This window comes from Macrobrachium rosenbergii, chromosome 56 (genome assembly GCF_040412425.1).
Source record: "Macrobrachium rosenbergii isolate ZJJX-2024 chromosome 56, ASM4041242v1, whole genome shotgun sequence".
NCBI lineage: Eukaryota > Metazoa > Arthropoda > Malacostraca > Decapoda > Palaemonidae > Macrobrachium > Macrobrachium rosenbergii.
The window spans coordinates 12,705,544-12,726,233 of record NC_089796.1 but is presented as its reverse complement, the minus strand read 5'-3'; the positions used below and the strand labels follow the sequence as shown (position 1 = coordinate 12,726,233).

The 20,690-nt window shown below is 36.0% G+C and overlaps 1 protein-coding gene across 50 annotated transcripts in view; it reads left to right on the top strand.

Moving 5' to 3' along the window:
• LOC136836526 (prominin-1-like) overlaps positions 1–20,690 on the top strand; it is a 420,188-nt gene that overhangs the window by 326,453 nt on the left and 73,045 nt on the right. For all 50 annotated transcript variants that reach the window (XR_010852420.1, XR_010852417.1, XR_010852416.1 and 47 more), the window contains 2 exons: positions 3,611–3,911; positions 7,957–8,077. Coding sequence is in view for 45 of the 50 variants with exons in the window: in XM_067100941.1 (XP_066957042.1) it covers positions 3,611–3,911; positions 7,957–8,077 (422 nt within the window). In the remaining 5 variants the exon portion in view is untranslated. The remainder of the gene's footprint in view (positions 1–3,610; positions 3,912–7,956; positions 8,078–20,690) is intronic.

Sequence of the window (20,690 nt, the reverse complement as noted above, 5' to 3'; positions counted from 1 at the left end):
GCTCGAGACAGTATTTCTGGCACTGGTTAAACTGATACGTATCAGGGAATTCGATATTTATTGTTTAAAATGACTTGCGTTAATTGATGTCGTACAGGTTGGTGTGTCTCAAAGTTTCGGATTTTAGGTTTTGCATTGGTTCTAAAAGATCTCTAAATTCCAAGGTCTTGGGAACATATTGGATGATTAACGAAAAGTGCCTTTACCAGCGTTTGCGTTTCGGCCCAAATAGCTGTTCTTGATGAGCAGAACCTGTCATATATATATATATATATATATATATATATATATATATATATATATATATATATATATATATATATATATATATATATATATATATATATTATATATATATATATATATATATATATATATATATATATACATATACATATACATATACATATATACACACACACACACATACCACACACACACACACACACACACACACACACCTTCAGATACGGTCCCTTCAGTTTTTTTAATCTTAAGAAAACAGGTATTGCTCATGCAAAGTAATTAGAAAGTCCAAAGTGACTTGCTATTTGATTGTCAGAATATGAGTTAATACATTCTTTCAGTTTTAGTGTAACCGGGGAAAATAAAGAAGTGGCAAAAATCTCCATTCCTCGTTCAATATCTTTTTTCCTTTGACTGACGAAGGGACACATATCATTTCCTATGAGTTCCCCTACCGTTTTTTTTTATTAGGTATAACACCCTTTCATCAGATTTTATTTCTTCCGATATAAAAAGGTAAAACAGATGGTTTGCAGTTCAGATTGACAGAAGGGTAGTGACATCGATTTGATTGAAGATTGGTTTGACCGGACATGAAGTTTGAGTTCAGATTTTTTTTATGAAATTGTAATTATTCATGAAGTTTGAGTCTTCATTTTATACTTTTATGAATGCATTGAGGGTGCGCACTGACTGGAAAGGGATGCAGGGGGAAGGTTGAAATTACTCTTTCCTTATTTTTTCTCAGTAAGAAAAAGGGGTATTCAAGATGCTTTATTTTTTCTCCACTTTTTAAGTCTTGGCGATTTCTTATATTAGTCCCCACTCGTTTTCCTCTCCTTTGCTCTTCCAATTTTCCTTTCTTGCCTGGGCGTCTATCATTAAAAAAAAAAAAAAAAAAATTCGTTCTTTGAGTTAACAATACTCATGATCTTTTTTGTTGATGAAACGAGTCCCTATTTTAGGAAAGAATTTCTTTTAACATTGTTTGTTGCATGTAATTGTGGATTTTTCGTGTTTTCTCACATCACTTTTTCATTCTATGGATGCATGTTGTACGAATGAATGACCTAATAGTCTTGTTAACGAGGAAACATTTGCACTTTCGTATTGTGCGAAATATTATTATCATTCTTAGTGTAATTTAATTGTACGTCATCTTTCTATTTGCGGGAAAAATAGACGGACGAATTTTATATAGAAAGCGAGGCTAATTATTTTTTGCTTGTTATTAAATCGGAATGATTATTTTTTAGCTAATTAGGCCGATAATTAGATGGTCTTTTTATGGCATTTTGATAAATTTTCTGGTATTTTAATTTTTTTGTATTCTTTAGATCTAAAAAGATGCAGTGTTGCATTTATTATTTCATACTCGGTTACATGGGGTTATAAAACTCTTGCGGCATTTGTAACATTTCGTTCTGAATTATCGAATTTTGTATAATGTATCTTCATACATTAAGACACCGATGAATTTATATGAATGGGTTGTCCATTCCCATATATATATATATATATATATATATATATATATATATATATATATATATATATATTTATATATATATATATATATATATATATATATATATATATATATATATAATATATATATATATATATATAGAGAGAGAGAGAGAGAGAGAGAGAGAGAGATTGCATTTTTTATTTTATTAAATCATTGTATTCAGGCAACTGGAGTGTTTATTCCCATGCAGTCATGAGAGAGAGAGAGAGAGAGAGAGAGAGAGAGAGATGATGTGGAACAGAAACAGATATTTTATTAAGGAAGACATTTCGAAACTCGTGACATAAAAAGGGAGAAAAAAAGGAGAAAGAAATAACGAAAACTGCAGTTTTAGGATTTCATTATTTTTGGGTGGTTGATTCTGGACGGGTTTGATGGTGGAATTGGGGAAATTCTGGTCGGGCTGAGAAGGGGTTCTTTATGTTCCCCCTGCCGGTGACGGTAGTGGCGGCGGGTCTTGCCGAATGCAGAACCCAAAGGGTTTTAGCTTACGTCAGGGGATTTTAATGCTCCCTGGCCATCCTTCTTGGAAGTGCCCTTGCAGCATTAAGTCGGGCTCTTTCATTTCCAGTTGTGCCTCTCTCTCTCTCTCTCTCTCTCTCTCTCTCTCTCTCTCTCAAATGAAGGCCCTTCAGGAACGCGTCTAGATCACGCACATATTGCATCACGTCTTAATTACTCAGGTTTCTGTATGTATGTATATGTATGTATATATATATATATATATATATATATATATATATATATATATATATATATATATATATATATATATGTATATGTAATATATATATATATGTATGTATGTATGTATATATGTATATATGTGTGTGTATATATATAACTAATAAAGTTAGCCCATAAAAACACTAAAGAATAGATTTAACAGCTTTATATTTCGAAGACAAGTGTCTTCCTCAACAGTTGGCTTTGAAAATATAACGCTGTTAAATCTACCCTTTGGTGTTTTTATGGGTTACCTTTATAAGATGGGATTCTGTTTTTGAAAATATTTAACTCATATATTATATATATATATATATATATATATATATATATATATATATATATATATATATATATATATATATATATATATATATATATTATATTTGAATGTTCTGCATTTAGAAATTACTTGAATGCAAACATGATTCCGTGATAATCTAACTAATAAGGCAGCATACTGCTCCAAGATTGGTGGCGCATAATTTGACTTTAATTCTGTTATCAAACTTTGTCTTTACAAGGAAATCCAAGTTGGATTATGTTGTGGCTTGGTATTTCTGATGTCATAATGTTTATTAATTACCAGAAAAATATATCCCGTGGATTGCACAGTCGAGTGACGTTGGTTAGGTTCGCTGTTTTTTAATGTGTCCTGTTTTCATATTCATCGTTTCATAGTTTAGTTTTCGTCCTTGCTGATTTATTTATCTTGATTTATGTGTTAATCGTCACGATAATATTCACCGATAATATTTCATATGAAGTCAGTCCATTATTAGTTAACGCTTCTTCATCGCCGTTTTGTATTAAAATATTTCCTTTCCTTTGGATATTATTGTATATGAATCATGCAAATATTAGCTTTTCACGTGATTTTATGATGATTTTAGAGCCAATTAATTAGGGTATTTGTTTTATTGTAGGTACTAACTTTTGTTTACTTTAGAGGGAAATCCCTTGCTGTTTTCTCGTAATTGTCATCCTGTGTTGAATTTGGAAAGGAGTGTTCGTTGTAAGGGTTTATGTTTATTAAAGAGTTGCATTTTGTTTGTGGTTATTCATGCCATGTATTCTAACCTCCCGTCCTCCTCTCTTTGTTCGCAGGACCTGTCATACTGGAGGAGCTGAACAAGGTGCCTCCCCTCAACCTAGAGCTCTTCTTCCGGGTGCTGTCGCACATGGAAGGCAACTGGGACGTTCTCCTGATACACTACATCGGGCTGGTAGCGCTGGTGTTCCTCGGCGCCCTCCTGGCGGTGGTCATGCCCCTTGCCGGTCTCGTCTTCGCCTGCTGCAGGTGCGCCGGGAGGTGCGGGGCGCAGGAACCCCACTACGACAAAAAGCGAGACCCCTGCAAGAGGGTGACGCTGGGCACTCTTCTGGCCACGCTTGTTGTCGTCATTTTGTGAGTGAATTCATCTGTTTCTGGGGTTTTGAGAATTTTTATTACTTAGAATGTGAGTCAGTATTGTCTAAGGGTTCGTCAGTTATCTGCTCATATCAGATGTTCAGAATCTAAATTAGTGACAGATTTAGTCAGTTTAATCGAAAGTATTGTGCTCTTGTAGGTTCGTAATCGATATCTGAAATACTTTTGCTGCTGTTTTTTTTAATGTTGAAATCACATTTGTAACATTTTACCTATATTCTTCAGAAATGACTCATTTGTAGTTTTATCACCTAAAATAGGGATTTCCATTGGTTTTTAATATAAATTGTTCAAATGTAAACTATAACTGAGTGCTTTTTATTCTAAAATAACTCCTCATAGGTTTGTAGGAGAGTCATAGGTGGTTTATGCTCATAATAGCTGTGACTAATTACTAGCTAATTATATTCTAGAACATTACTTACTTGTAGTTATTTTTAATGTAAAAAGTGACGTATAAGTGGTTATCTCCTTGTGAAGAGTAACGAAATGGTCAGTATCAGATTCTGTTGCAAGAGTAATAGGTTTTCTTTTTGATCAGAATAACGAACCTGGCAAACTGAATCTTGATCACCTTGGTCTACGAGAGAGAGAGAGAGGGGGGTAGGTGTTCTGATCTATACTAGGATGAGTAAACTTCCGTGATTCCCTACACCGTTAGCTTATGCCACGGTCTAGACCGTGGCTTATGCTTGCTTACCCATGTGTGTGTGAGATAGGGGGAATTACCGTGATGCTAACGACCTCCACCCCAGAATCAATGAGTAGAAATTTGTAAAAATCCTTGAAGGAGTGTTGGAAGGTGGCAGTAAGTTTCAGTGAGACCCAGGAAGTCAACAGAACGATATGGATGAATGAGAATATTTTTTCATGTAATTCATTTGATTTTCAAAGCCCGTTAATGTGGTCAAATTGCTGAAAATATTTATCCTATAAAAAACTCTGGGCACGGAAAACGAACTGGACAGCCTCGAAGAGAAAGCTTGAGTGATGGGGAATGTTTTTTTTTTTATATAAATATAAGAACATAATTCGTGTCCATTTCTGTATGATGTAAGTCGCAGTACGTTATTTCTTCGTGGTCATTATCTTGGCAGATTCATGTTATGGTGCCAAGTATTGACAGGTCATCTCCGATATCTTTTTTTTTTTTTTTTTTTGTAGCTTCTCGAGTATCCCCGTAACTAGTTGTCATTGAGATCGTTTGTAGAAAAGTTACTCAATGTAGTGTATGTTACTTTTAAAATCGGAGGACGTTTACAGAACTCTACAAGCTTACAGTTTTGTTGGTAAGAATAGTGACAAATTGTTATTATTATTATTATTATTATTATTATTATTATTATTATTATATTATTATTATTATATTATTATTAATCGGTCGTTGAACCTTTTTCTCGTGGAAGGGTGGCTTCAGAAAGGGCATACCCAACCGTTTACTAGTTTCTGATAACAGGAATTGTTTTCTCTATCTTACATACGAGAGAGAGAGAGAGAGAGAGATTATGCTTCTACAGTACTTTTCGAGTTATTCATAGTAACATGAAGCCTTTTGTTTCTAGTGAGGTCACTCGCCACCATTATTTAGTTTTATCGACTGCATCCGACGCTGTGAGGTATCTTTTGTCCTTGTCTTTTTTCGTCTCCTACCCCAACCCCACCCCACCCCCTCCAACTCTTACACTAGCTGCGTCCCCTCCCCTCCTCCTACTCCTCCATTCCTATTGTATTTGATGACCAGGGTTTATTGGGTCGGACATAGTTATTGGACTGATGTGATTGGGTTCCATTTTTTTTTTTAATATCTTCGTCTCTCTCTGTCCTTTCTGCCTTTTATGGCACTGTCATTCTCTCTCTCTCTCTCTCTCTCTCTCTCTCTCTCTCTCTCTCTCTCTCTCTCTGTGTGTGCATATATTTAAGTGGTATTAGTGATATGCTTTAAGTCCTTGTCAAGGTTGCATACATACACATGTTTCATACACACACACTATATGTCTGTTTGTTTTGCGTGTTTGTATGCTATGTGTATATATATATGTGTATGTGTGTATAATGCATGTGTGTGTATATATATATATATATATATATATATATATATATATATACACATGTATTATGTATATATATAATGTGTGTGTGTATAATGTATGTATGAAAGAGATAAAGAGAGAGAATCTCCGTACTGACTCGCCGTCTCCCGTGCAATCTCGAGAGCCATTTTCGGGAAATATGAAGGAGTAAACCAGAACGGATTAAGTCAATGGCTCCTGCATCATCGGTTGTGATCGGAGGCATTTTTCGTGTGGATTCGAAATGGCTTTTCGTATGGATTCACTTAGCGGTTTTTCTACTGAAGTTTTCATCTATAATTTTTTTTTTAAAGTTGCGGTCACCGTTGGGTGATTCCAAAATTGTTCTCTTCTTTGAATTTAGAATGTATTTTTCATAGGAAGTCCAAATGCTTCGGAAGTATTTAGTCTCGTGAAATTGATAATTTTTGTTTCTTTAAGAATTCTGTGGATTTTAAGTTGGTCTCGTGAAATCTGGATATGCTGTATATTATTCCAACCAAGTAAGGATTTTCGTAAGAAGTCTTTAAGCTTCGTAAACGGTTAAATATATTAACGGATGAATTTACAATATTATGTCATGTAATTCTTATCGCATATGCGTTTGGAAGCTGATTGGATTATCTAAGGTTAGAGTAGATTTTCATGTGAATTCAGTGGGTTTTTCTTAGGAATATATTTTAATCATATGACATCCGATCTCAGTAGTTATATTCTTATGTAAATTTGAATTATAATATTTCAGCCTGTCTTTTCACGCGTACATTTTCACAAACATAATAGGTAATCAGTTGTTGTACGGTTTATGTATTATTAGCGTAAGCTTATTTCATCATACACATTAATGCTAATTAAAAATGTCATTTAACATGTATTTTTTTATTGTTACAAACGTAATATAGCCTCACTTCTTGCACCAGTTGTGTAATTGCCTTATTATTTACGTACAGTGATCATTCTCCATGCACACTGATACTCATTTTCATGAACATTTACTGAAATGTTATTCATTCAAATTTAACATCAGTGTTAATTGTTTCTAATGAAACCACAGTTTTCGTTTTTGTGACTCATTCATGAAATACTCCGGCACTCACAGTACATTCTTTATCGGCGGGCCACATTTTGACCCATTATCCCCTAAACCAAACTCCCCAGGTTTTCTACAAAGCTGATTAACGCTTGTTCCTTTTGCAAGTCAGAGTTCCTATCCTTAGGGTTGACAATTCTTATTTAGCTCCTTATTTATCCGGCCTTGGGGCAAGTGTATGCGGAGTGAAAGAGACGGGATAAGTAATAGTCCTGTCTAACTCAGACTCGAACGAAGAAAGGTGAAAAGAGAGAGAATGGCTGAGAAAGTGGCAGTAAAGCCCCAAGGTGTTAGAGTGTGATGTATATCAAGTTTTCTTTATATATATATGTATTTTTTTTTTCAAAGAATGTTGATATACTCGTATTTCATCCATGCTCAGGTAGTCATAGTTTCCGGAACTTTACCATAGAAAACATCAGATATAAATACATGTTTATAATTTATTCAGGCATTTACATTAAATGAAGATCATTACCGTGGGAAACAACATATCTTACGTCAGATAGTAAATACAGAATAATGGAATTATAACAAATTACAGAAATTTTAATTAATTGATCTTTTATGCTGTTATCGAATAGGTACAAAAAATTATTTTTTGCTAGATGGTAATTAGTCACAATATTAATGTACACCTAGTGATTTAATATTACCTTCACGTATACGTGTATGCATTAGAATGTGATTTTTTGCCCTTATGTTAATCTCTGAATGGGTTTAATGGTATTTTTCTCTTATTATATAATACATTCAGCAATTTTATAGTAGGTTTTCAGTAGGAACATAAGCTAGTGTGAGCCATGCCTTTAGGAGTATGTAGTTATAGGAAGCGTTTTAAATACCCGTATCATGCCATCAGGTTGGGTTTGGTGTGTGCTTTCGTGACCAACGCCAGAGCGGAAGAGGGCATCCAGGAGTTCCCAAAGGACTTGAACGACGCCGTCCACGACACCAGGATCTTCCTCAACAACACCGACAGCGTGAGTACCTTTTTTTTTTTTCTCCGGATTTTTTTTTATTGCGGTGCTATATAAGGTATTTTATTTCCTGTTTTTTTTACCCTCCGGATTATTTTTTATTACGATGCTGTATAAGGTATTTTATTTCCTGTTTTATTTTTTTTTTTACATAGAAAAAAAAAAAGTTTTTCTGGTGGTCATGAGAAATAAACAGAACTCTTGACTACAGGGTGCTTATGACAGCTAGTCCAAGCTAGCAGAAAGTCTACTGCATTTGAAGAACAACTGCAACGTTTTCTTACGTAAAAATTATGATAAAAAGACTACACGATTAATTTGACAGTCAAGCCGAAAGGGTTAGAAACCGAAGTCGAATAATTCAAGTACCTGAGTCTTAATAATCAGAAACTTGCTTCGCAAACTTTTAAGTCCAATTAGTTAAGTCCAGTGCGAAAGATTCTAAACCTGGTCGTGTGTTTAAAATCCCAAAAAGAACCATTCGATACTGTTCGTTTTTCGTCCATTGTGGCTGTTTTCAACCTGCCTACCGAGTCCTCACTACACCGACCATCATCCTGCACAGCATCTGCCGGAAAGGCATCTTAGTATTCATGGATGCTGGCCCACTACGGGATGCAATTATGTGCGTGTTTTAAGGCCGTTTTACGATGTAATTAGACGGCGAGGGCCGTTTCCCTCCTTAGGCCGGTGATACCAGGCCTCGTGTTTCCGAAGAGAAGACGAGCTGCTTCTGTTTGGCATTGGGCCGTGCGGCTACGGATAGACTACGCTGGAACCGGATGTTTTTGACAGCTGAATGGAAGGCGCTCTCTCGTCCTTTGGAAGACGATGAGGAGAGATGCCATTAGCCGATGGCAGTGTAGTATAGGTTTTCTTTTATGTTTTTTTTTTTATAGTGTATTTTATTTAATTTCTTATTTACAAATTCATAGAATTGTTTAGGTTTTTTGTTTATTTTCAAGTTTAGAAATTCACTCACAAAAGTGAACACGAAAGTAAGAAAGCTCCACCCTCCATTCCCCTCAAACCTACCTCTCTCTCTCTCTCTCTCTCTCTCTCTCTCTCTCTCTCTCTCTCTCTCTCTCTCTCTCTCTCTCTCTCTCGCGTCTACCCTTTTATGATCTGTATTGGTATTATACACATCAAGGATCATGCCTTTATTATCTCCGACCTTACAGTAGGTCGATTGTATTGATATCGGTAAGATTAATGATTGTAGTCTTTTATTCCACGACCCTATACTTCATCGTCGTCGTCATTATTCTTATTATCCCTGTACTCTCATCGTCACCGTCGCCCTTGTCATTATTACTAATGTGAATTTCATGCGTCATGAAATAGACATTCATTTATTATAGTCGGTGTTGCTGTGGATGATGACGGCGCGCTAAAACCTCCATGGTCACTCGGCAGAGTCGTTCCGTCCAGTCGCTGTGGCAGCGACAGAGACAGCGACAGCAGGGGGTTTCAAGAACAGTGCCATTGTTTCACTGTAGTGCCATGTCTTCGCTCTCTCTCTCTCTCTCTCTCTCTCTCTCTCTCTCTCTCTCTCAGAGGCACTTCACTCAACGCCGTGGTAGGAACCAGGAAGTGCGATGTCGCTCTTTCTCTTTAACCGAGTTCCTCGTCGATGCAGGCCTTAGCACCCACTCCTTCGGAAACCCCCGACACCCCCTCGACCTCCTCTCCCCTGAATCCCCCTCCCCTCTCCTAACGTTGTTAAATTCTCATATAAGAAAAAAAAGAAAAGGAAGCAGAAGCAGAGCCTTCTTCAGCTTTGCGAGGCTCGGTCGCTGCAGCATTTCAGCAAAAACAGGTTTAGACGATCCTGTCACTTTTTGGTCATGTCTTGCTGCTGGAGTCGCGTCCCTTTGTTTGCATGGCATTTATACTGGATTTTTGCCCTTCGTTTCTTGCGTGATTTTTCGCTCTTTCTGGTGAACATTTGGCTTCATGATTTTGGATCTATCTTTTTTTTTTTTTTTAATATGTCCGTGTTCGGTTTTATGTTGGATTGCGTTCTAGATTTTTGCCTTTGTTGCGGCGTAAATTTTATTTGATACTTAACATTTCCTTTCCTGTTACACTACTGCTCATTTTGTTTTAGTACGTTTGTGATATTTTATGCTTAACCTTTCTTCCATTCCTAGATACTCTGTTACTCAGCCTGTGCTTTGGCGTCATTGCAACCCATTGCTACCTATACATACCCTGTATGGTACGTTGCCGGTTTTATTAACGCAATTTTTTTGCCAATGAGAGGACGTCGACCCTCCACCCAACCCTCCTTTATTTTTTTTTTTATCCCCATGCAGAATTTTGGGTTTATATAGCAAAGCCCTCCATTTGTCTGTCCCTCCTATAGGATTTTCTCTTCTATAACTTGTGTGATAAATGTGGGTTTTAATGTCACAGCATTCCATTTGCAATTCAGTTGATCATGGATAGGCTATAGCATGGCTCAGGTTTGATTACTTGGAAAAATACAGGATTTTTCTAGCGAAAACTGATTGAGAATTGTTTGTGTACGAAATTGTCTACCGTTTCAGTGTGTGTTTGTGTATGTTTATTTTTGCACATAACTCCACATCAGAATTATCATTATTGGGAATCGTTGCTCATTCATTCCCGTGAGAATGATTTTACTACTATTACTTTTGCCCGTTAAACCGCCATTTTGCCATATAGGAGGTAGCTCCAGGATAAAATGCAGAAATCACTGCGCCATCATAATTTTATTGCTGAATTATTATTATTACTATTATTATTGTTATTATTATTATTATTATTATTATTATTATTGTTGTTGTTGTTGTTGTTGTTGTTGTTGTTGTTGCCGTTATTATAACACCAAAGGCTTGCCAAATTTTCTATCGTTGTCTGATATGCCACAAAACTTCCATTTTATTATTTGATTATCTTATATTATTGCAATATCTCATTGGCCATAAAGGCAACTCACTCCAACTAACATCTGAGCTCTTGAACTTCACCCTTCTCGCGTTTCGGTCGAAACGGGGCGAATCATTATACGAGAGGTAATGGGCGTACTGCACTCAAGTACCCTCTCCGTGCATGATGCTCCGTGATTGCAGCGGGCGTTTACGGGAGGCGAAACTGTGGTAATTAAGCTCGCTCTCTCTCTCTCTCTCTCTCTCTCCTCTCTCTCTCTCTCTCTCTCTCTCTCTCTCTCTCTCTCTCAGGTCTGGAAGGCCTCTGGTAGTCGTTTGCTGGAAGGAGCATTCCAGGGGAAGTATGTCTTTACCCGCCGTGATTCCAGTCTCTGGAAAGTCGTTTTGATTTATGTATGATTTTTTTTTTTTTTACCTTTCTTGATCAGCGTTTATTCTTTGTCGAATTCCACTTTCGTCTGGTTTTTTAACACCATTTCCCGCTGACTCTTCCTTCTCTGAAGACGTTTTGATTTTGATTCTGTTGTTTGTGATCATTTTTTCCTTCCGTTGGCGTTTTTATATTCTTTTTCCTCTTCTGTCTTGCCTTTTTCTTCTTTCCCTTTCCCGGACTCTTCTGTCTTTGATGGCGTTTTGAGGTATCTGTCAATTGTAAGCTTTTCATATTCTCATTTTTTCCGCCCCGTCTATATACTGCTTCCTCCTCTCCTCCTCCTCCTCCTCCTCCTCCTCCTCCTCCTCGAGTTTGTCTTCTATTGTCTTCTTATATTTTCGTGATTTTCTCCTCCTTCTCTCCACCTCTCACTAACAGATATTTCGAATGTCTTGTCGATTGTCTTTTTATTATCACCTTCCTTCACCTCTCATTTTCATCTTCCTCCTCAAGAGGCATTTCGACAGTCCTTTCGATTGTCTCTTATTCTCGCTTTTCTCCCGTTTGTCCTCCTCCTCCTCCTCCTCTCCTCCTCCTCCTCCTCCTCCTCCTCCTCCTCCTCCTCCTCCTCCTCCTGCAGGCGACTCGGAAGGTGGGCTGAATCGATGATGCAAACAGAAGCATCTAACTTTTCTCTCTGCCATGGCTTACTGGTGCTGATGCTGGTTCGTCTTCTATGTTCTTTTACCCCCCTCCCTTCCTTTTCCTTTACCCCCTCCGTCGCACCCCCATAACTCTCCCCCTTCCTCCCCTTCCCTTGAATGTGAAAGAGATCCCTCTTTCAACATCAGAAAGAAACGGTAAAATAAAACCGAAAGGATTGAAATCGTCTGTCCTCTTTAAGCGGATCTTGGCCGAAGGGAAGTTGGCGTTAATTTGTGCTCTATAGGGAAATTGTAACGCGGTGGTGTTCTAATGTACGGATTGTTGCTTGTATAGGTTCCGAAGATGTTATAGTAGCTTGTACGAGCTCAGAATGTCTGGTTTGTAACTTGTATTTTCTTAAATATTTTAAAGGATTCGTGTTGTAGCTTGTACAGGTTTCGTACGTACAACTTGTACCGGTAGCTTAGGAGTCTGGAGTGCGCATTTGACGTTTAAATGTATTTTCTAAGATCGTCTCGTAGCTTGTAATTACTGCTTTCCAGGATACGTCTCGTAGCATTTAAGATTTAAAAACTACTTTTCGAAGGCAGTTCCTAACTCTTATAAGACGCAAGGACTCATGTATCAGGCAATTTCCCAAGGTAATCTTCATAGCCTTTGAAGGGACAGTGATCGAATGTATGCCTTACAGATTTCACTGGATTGTGTGGGATTTGGAATTTGTAACGTTGCAGTTTTAGAGGTACACCTCGTAATTTGTACCATGCCGTTTTGGAAGGTTCGCCTCATAGCAACATATCATGCAACGGATTTCCTTGTGGTTCTGTCTCCCACGAACTCATCCGCCGATATGCAGATGAGAGATATCGAAAATATGCCTTTAATGCGATGCAGGTATCCGGGACTCCGTTCCCGCTAAGTATCCGAGACTCGTACCGTAAATATCCGACGCTCGGCGCCATAAATATGGGAGCCAGTACCATGAAGTGGTGTGACGTAGTTTATGATATAATTGCTTGCATGTGGCAGTTCGCCAGCTGTATATAGAAATGTTTCCATCGGGCCAAGATTAAAGTTGAGCGTTCGCGATGGGTATGCCTTTCTTGGTGCTGTCCGGAGAGTATGCTGTGGCAGTAGCCTTAAGTCTTCCCTTTTCTTGCGGTTAATGGGATTTTAAACGTTCTTTTTGTTTTTAAGGAGAGGAAAGGAGATTGTAAAGGAAAGGTTTGTCATTTAAGGAGCTAAGATTAAAAAGTGTTTATAATTTAGGTAGAGCTGTATTGTAGGTAGATGGGAATTTAAAGGAATTGTATAATTAAATCAGAAGTTTCTAAAAGGATTATATATCCGCAGGTAAGATTTTCTGTTGGGTAAAATAAAATAGGCTAAAGTTTAATAGGTGAGATTTTAAGGAAAGGGTTGGGATGTTGAATGGGACTGTCATGGCTATATTGTACACAGTTAAAATATTCTATGAAATCCGCTTTCATTTTCTCAAAATGTACCCGTTCGTAATTATGCCGTTGCAGAGTTGCATGAATTCTGTCAGACGCGCGGATTTGAAATTAATAAGGAATAATTCGAATCTAATTAAGAAGAGCGAGGCCATACCTTATCAGTAGGTTTTATCGTTTATCTCTGCAAATTGTATTTCATGTGTCCATGTTTCGCTGCCAGTGAAGCAGGTTTAAAATTTTCAAAAAATTTTTTTTGTTATTGTGTGTGTTTGTGTGGTGTGTGTCTGTGTGTTTGCGTGTGTAAAGAATTATTGCGATGAATACTTTTACTTCATTAAGTTACGTGGCTGAGTGTCATAATTTTCCAAATAGATAAAAATCTCTTCACATGTGTTGATTGAGAGAGAGAGAGAGAGAGAGAGAGAGAGAGAGAGAGAGAGAGAGAGAGATTAAACGCACCGTAAAATAAGAGCTAGTTCCAATTCTGTGAACTGTTAAACACGAAAGAAAAGATGACTGTCTTTGAGCGACTGGAGAGAATGATGGACGACCTATTTGTTGAAGCGCGGATCTCATTGCAGAGGCTTTGTAGAGCGAGGCGCCCTTGTGATTAATGTTGTCCGTTCGTCATTACATATGTTTGATTATTCAGTCTGTGTTCCTTTGTCTATATTTTGAGGTTAGTGTGTATTTAGGTGTCGGCGCGTCCATGAACCTTCTCAGTGATTTGCATGTTTATAGGTCATCTGTCAGACGCTGACGAGTGTAATCGTTATACTTTAGGTGTGACTAGAAGTAATTAAGTCCTTTTGTTTTCGTTTATATTATTTTGTTATTAATGTATTTATCAATATTATATCTAACGATGTAGCATCTAACAATGTAGTGGCATTTGAAAAATTGCTGGATGAAATTTGTTTGAACTTTACCGTGTGTTTACTTTATACCTGTCAAAGTAAAATGACTTTTAATTAGTGATGATGTTGGCTCTTTGGTATGGTGGCCATATTTGCTGAAAACTAGACAGATCCTTTGCTGGCAAATCAAAGTTGGCAATTTAATTTAAATGCCCGTGAATGAATGTCCATTGGTATGCAAATTAAGTTGAAGCTGCTAGGTTTATTTGGTCGCATGACTGAAGCTGTTTAAAAGATAATGTAACTGAGGCTATAGATCGGCTTTATTCAAGTTTGCTTCGTAGGATACCTTTAGGGAGGAATTGCTGATCTTGCAGAAAATGCAGTTCATTTCCATGGTGTACATGTTTTTGTTGAAATTAAACCTACAAACAACTGATCGACTGTAGAGAAAGTGTTATACATTTTGCGTGTACCATTTGCTTATAAGGGGAAGTGAGTTGTTCCTTTTATTCCAATCCGATACTCTTGGATTTGCCATCCGTGTTGAAATTGGTGCATGCATCATTAATGCCCGTCATCATTTGTGTGCTATTTTTATATTTTGTTTAATACTTCGTTGTACAACATTGGGCGCATTAAGAACTTTCAGCATTATGAAGGCAGGTATAAAAAAAGTCGATCGCCGAGCAGAATGCTGAAACATGAACACATTTTCTCTAATGAAAAGATACTTAGAATACTCGGATTTAATAACTCAGAATTGCATAGAAGAACGCGGCGAAATCGTCGTCTGCGAGAGTTAATATGATTAGGAATGTTTAGTTTTCGACGAAGCTGCCGTCTCGCTCGCCTTAGCTACGAACGCTGGGAATTTGTCTAATTCATCTCTTCGAGATATTGGCACGTAAGGAGTCTTTGATGGGGTTGAATCTACCACATACATATGAAGAGTATTTTTTTTTTAAGTATTGCATAGGGAACTTAAGTAATAATGTAAAACTGCACAAGCTTAGACTTTTCCCGTGACTGAGCTGATATTATTATTTTATAGCAAAGATCGGCAGCTAGGGATCGTGAAAGGTCATTTACCTTGTCGTGTTAAAGTTCCCAATTGAAATTGAAATTTCAGTTCCATTGACATTTAATTAAGTTCAGTTCGGATTTTCGAGCGCAGTTTCGCGGTTTTCAGAGTCCAGTTCCTTTTGTTTTAATATTTCATTCGATCCCGCAAATTACAAACTAGTCTCTCTTTCCCAGAATGTCTGAGCACATCTCACTGGCGGAGTGGGCGTCACAGGGTAATTAAACTTAATATGTGATAATGTACGACAAAGGAAAAGGGCAGAGAAGAGAAATGTGTTTGTTGCCCTTTTTGAGATATTTTAAAATGACTTGTATGGATTTAAAGGTGACGTATAAGACTTCAAGATGACACTTTCAGGGAAGAATAATGAGCAACCAATGGTGTCATTTTTATTCAGCTTCAGAAATTACTTTCACAGGCGAGATCAGTCGTCATTCAAAGCGTACATAAAATTTGTTGAAAGGTCAACACTTTACAGGTAAATAAAAAAAAACAGTGTGAAAATAAACTGTTAGTATTTCTTACAGTTCTTTGCAGTTGAAAGAACTGCAGATAAAGTTAAAAGAAACATGAAAGAAAACGAAAATAAGCTTTGCGAGAACGAATTTCAATTTTTGTTTTAATGTCCGCCAAAGCAAAAAGGTCACACACGCCGTTGCCGTAGTAGGCGTCAGAAAGAGAGAGAGATATTGTCCAGGGAAAATGTTTGTGATCAAATCACTTTTTCTAGCAACAACAAAACTGTCGGTATATTTAGGATCTTTCAGAATCCCTTGATGCTGAATGTGAGCCGGTCTCTGCCATGACCCCCTGTTTTTGGAGACTTGGAAATGGGCGTCTGCTGACTTTACCTCCCTTTAGATGCTGTTACTAAACGGCCGATGCCGAAAGCATTCAAAGATCCATTATGGAGATAGACGAGCCCACGTGTTGAATGTGTACTAGGGTACTGTATTCAGCACACCATTTTTTGAGAGAGAGAGAGAGAGAGAGAGAGAGAGAGAGAGAGAGAGAGAGAGAGAGAGAGAGAGAGCGGGTTGCTCGGTAGCTGATGCTTACAGGGTTTGAACAATGAAATTGGTAGAACACAGTTATAACCCTATTGAATGACAATGACAGGAGCAATTCCTTTCAACTTGTACACTGAGAGAGAGAGAGAGAGAGTTAAAGTTCGTTATATTTTAACCTAAATTTTTTTTGTCTAGGATTTATCTAATGCTTTATTACTCCCACGCCATGTATGGAAAAATGAACGAACTGAGTAGGAAAGAACACTATAAAATTAAGAAGAAAAACGCTAACAGTTAATTAGGTCGATGAAATAGACCTTGCCATTGGTCAAGAGCCTTATACAAGTGAACCTTTGTTCAGGACTCTTAGGTTGTGAAAGTGATTGGCTATATAACATTTTTCTCGCTCTTTCTTTTTACTCTGTATCAGAATAGGGACAATTCATCACGTGTATGCCCAGGTTCTCTTGAGTTTTATCAGTAACTCCTAAAGGAAGATGGTCGTCTTTGTAAAATCATTGTTCTTTTTTTTATGAAAAGAAAATGGATTTTACCAACAGTTTGAATCAGTTCAGCATATGTTTTAAATATAAATTTGAGATTTATTTACTTTTACATCATTAATTAGTAAGCACTGATGAACAGCTTCTGCCTCAGTGGTTGGCTTTCAAGCAAAATTCTCTTTCAGACCTTTGGGAGCTGGCTCTTTATTTCATCTCAGTTTCTCACTACACTTTTTGAATATACAGTACTTCCCGTTTTCAAGAGGCGCGTCCGTTGTTCCTGTTGCCATTTCATTCCCATCGGCTAGGCAGGAACACTGGGCAGCCCGTCATAACGGTCTTTGAATTGAAAAGGTATTGGCAACCGTCCGGTTAATAAATCAGACGGAAATAGCCGCGTTGTATATGCTGGCTATTTTAAAGCCAGACCCGAACGAAACGCGGTCATGTCACGCTGGCGATGGATCTGTGAATGATGGAAGGCCCCGCATAAATTCGTTTCCATCACTGTATCGAACTCGTAAATTTACTGTCGTTGGTAATTCGCGTATTTGTTCGTTTCGAGCACCTAAATTTACTGTTGTTGGAAAGTCACTTTTTTTTATTTATTAATTTGTTTATCACAACAGCATTCGTTTTTTTTTATTTAATGCTCTTGGTAATTTCATGTGTATTTTCTAAGTAGTTAACTTTTCGTCACTAAATTAAAATCTACAAAATCACCACTTTTTTTTTACGAAGCGGTCACGATGTATTGAACATATGAATCTGCTTTGATTAATAGTTAGCTTTACATTATATATATATATATATATATATATATATATATATATATATATATATATATATATATATATATATATAACTATTAAGAAAAATAATTTAAATGTATATATATATATATATATATATATATATATATATATATATATATATTATATATATATATATATATATATATTATATATATATATATATATATATATATATATATATATATATATATATATATATATATATATATATATATATATATATATATATATATATATATATATATATATATATATATATATATATATATATATATTTGTTTTGCATGTGCGTCTGTGAGAGTGTGAATATATCAAGTTTGTTTTGAGCCATGTTTGACAGTAAATGGAACTTTGACGTAAGAGATTGCTTGCGTTTTAAAGTGTTTTTCACGAGCTATTTTGGGAGGGACATGCGTAGGCAAAGCTGTGAATATATCAAAGTGAAATTAATGCCTATTATTTGATGGCTGTGCACAGTTCGAGGTATTCTTCTTGATTTTTATATAGTTCGTTGTTATTTTTATTATTATTTTAGATTTGTGCTTTTATGACGATTTTTTGCTTACTTCGATTTACTATTAAGATCTACTTGTAACACCAAGCTTATTATTATTATTATTATTATTATTATTATTATTATTATTATTATTATTATTATTATTATGTCACTGCAGCCTCTTACCTGTGATGCTACGTTAATTAGGGTCTTGTGTTTCTTGTCCTAAGGATTATGTCACAGATCACATGCGCTATTAACCAAACATATTGATTTCCATTGGCTCGCTCTCTCTCTCTCTCTCTCTCTCTCTCTCTCTCTCTCTCTCTCTCTCTCTTTTACTAGTAAGTGATGCCGGGGGAAGTAGGAATGATTTGCGCATGTTCCGTTAAACCTCTTTTGCCTCTGTTGACCTGAAGGTTAGTCAAGTGATGTAGGTTTCAGTCGCGGCGGGAGAGAGGGGAAAATACAAGATGGCGGTGACTAGCGCTCCATCTATATATATATATATATATATATATATATATATATATATATATATATATATATATATATATTATATATATATATATTTATATATATATATATATATATATATATATGTGTATGTATGTGTGTGTGTGTGTGTGTGTATATACATATGCATACACACACACATATATATATATATTATATATATATATATATATATATATATATATATATATATATATATATATATATCTTATGATGAAAGGTACTCCTAGACGGTCAGGTTTCCATCAGAGAATACAAAGTGTTTCAAATACAGGAATAATTTGTTTTATCATTCCTGCTATATAGTTCTTACTTGTTTACTAAGAGCAAAGAATATTTAATTGGTATTATTCCAAGGAATGTGTAGTTGATCAAGTTCTTTTATTCATCTGATTATTTCCTCCAGAAGCAACTTCTTTTTTATTTAAAAAAAAAGAGAATTTTCATCGAATTACCTTTTGATGGCATCCTGAAAATTAAAGAATAGTATTTCATCTTGTTGATCAAGTTCTTTTATTCGTGCATTTTCTCCAGAAATCATTTTATTTGGTTTTTTATTAATAACAACAGAATTTTCTTCGATTTAGTTTCTGATGTTATACTGAGGGTTATCGAAGAATATTTAAAATTTTTTTGTTTAGTTATTTGTTTGGGGGAAGTGAACAAAGGGATTTCTTATTTTTTTGACTTCCTTTTTTGTAATGTGAACAACCAACTAGTTATTAATTTAAAGGCTATTCTTTATGAAACGGGAATAGTGTCACTATGTTGACCTTTACCAAATGATATATTGGCACGGAAGATAGGGCGGTAAAATGTCCAATGCATAGTAAATGTTCTATAAAGAACAAAATAGAATATACGAGGCAGTGCCTTTCATTTTCAGAGATAGGAAAAATATGACGTCTTGTTTAGGAAAATGACATTATCTCGGGCACAGGCGCAAGCATCACCATGAAATATGTCTAGTATTAGCTTATGCATATAGCGCTCTCTCTCTCTCTCTCTCTCTCTCTCTCTCTCTCTCTCTCTCTCTCTCTCTCTCTCTCTCTCTCTCTCTCTCTCTCCTGTAAAGCTGCACTTTGGAGATATGTCTGTTCCGAGAGCTGAGCTTAGTATACGAGTATACGAAGGATTTTGTAATTTTCATTTTTACTTTTGTACACTATTTTTCCGTTTTTATCACGAAGCTTTTTTTCTCAGCCTCATTATAACCCATTGCCGTCAACACCAAGCTCATGAGTTCTGTTGGAATTTTGCAGGCCTTTTATTTTATGTTGAAATTGCCAGCAGAATGTTTTTTATTGTGAAATTCAATTCGCCGACGCGCGAGTCGAGACCCATTGAGCTAGAACGGCTTTTCTCATTTACTGCTTACTTTGATTAAAATCATTTACAGTCTTACTCGAGGCCTGGTTCGATTCCGCCCGGGAACTTGTCGACCTAAAGATGCAGTGAAAAGTTGTCGATGTGTTGAAGGAACACGAAAGCTGCGCCGGGCCCAGGAAGTCCCTCCTTTAAATCTAACCTTAACCTAGAACGTGTGCCTTTCAATATAATAGTAATGTGTCGAAGTATTATAGCTGTTGAACATTAAGTCAGTTATATGCTTTGTTCATTTCATGGATTTCATCTTCGATTCAGCAGTTAGAGAGTGAATGTGGTGGGGACCGTCAATGTTTATATATATTTATATATATATATATATATATATATATATATATATATATATATATATATATATATATATATATATATATATATATATATATATATATATATATATATATATATATATATATATATAATATATACATATATATATATACAGTATATTGTCTGTGGGTACATGACCATCTATAGACATAACCATGTTCGCTTCATCGAGCAAAATTGGGTCGGGTTATTCCTCGCATAGATG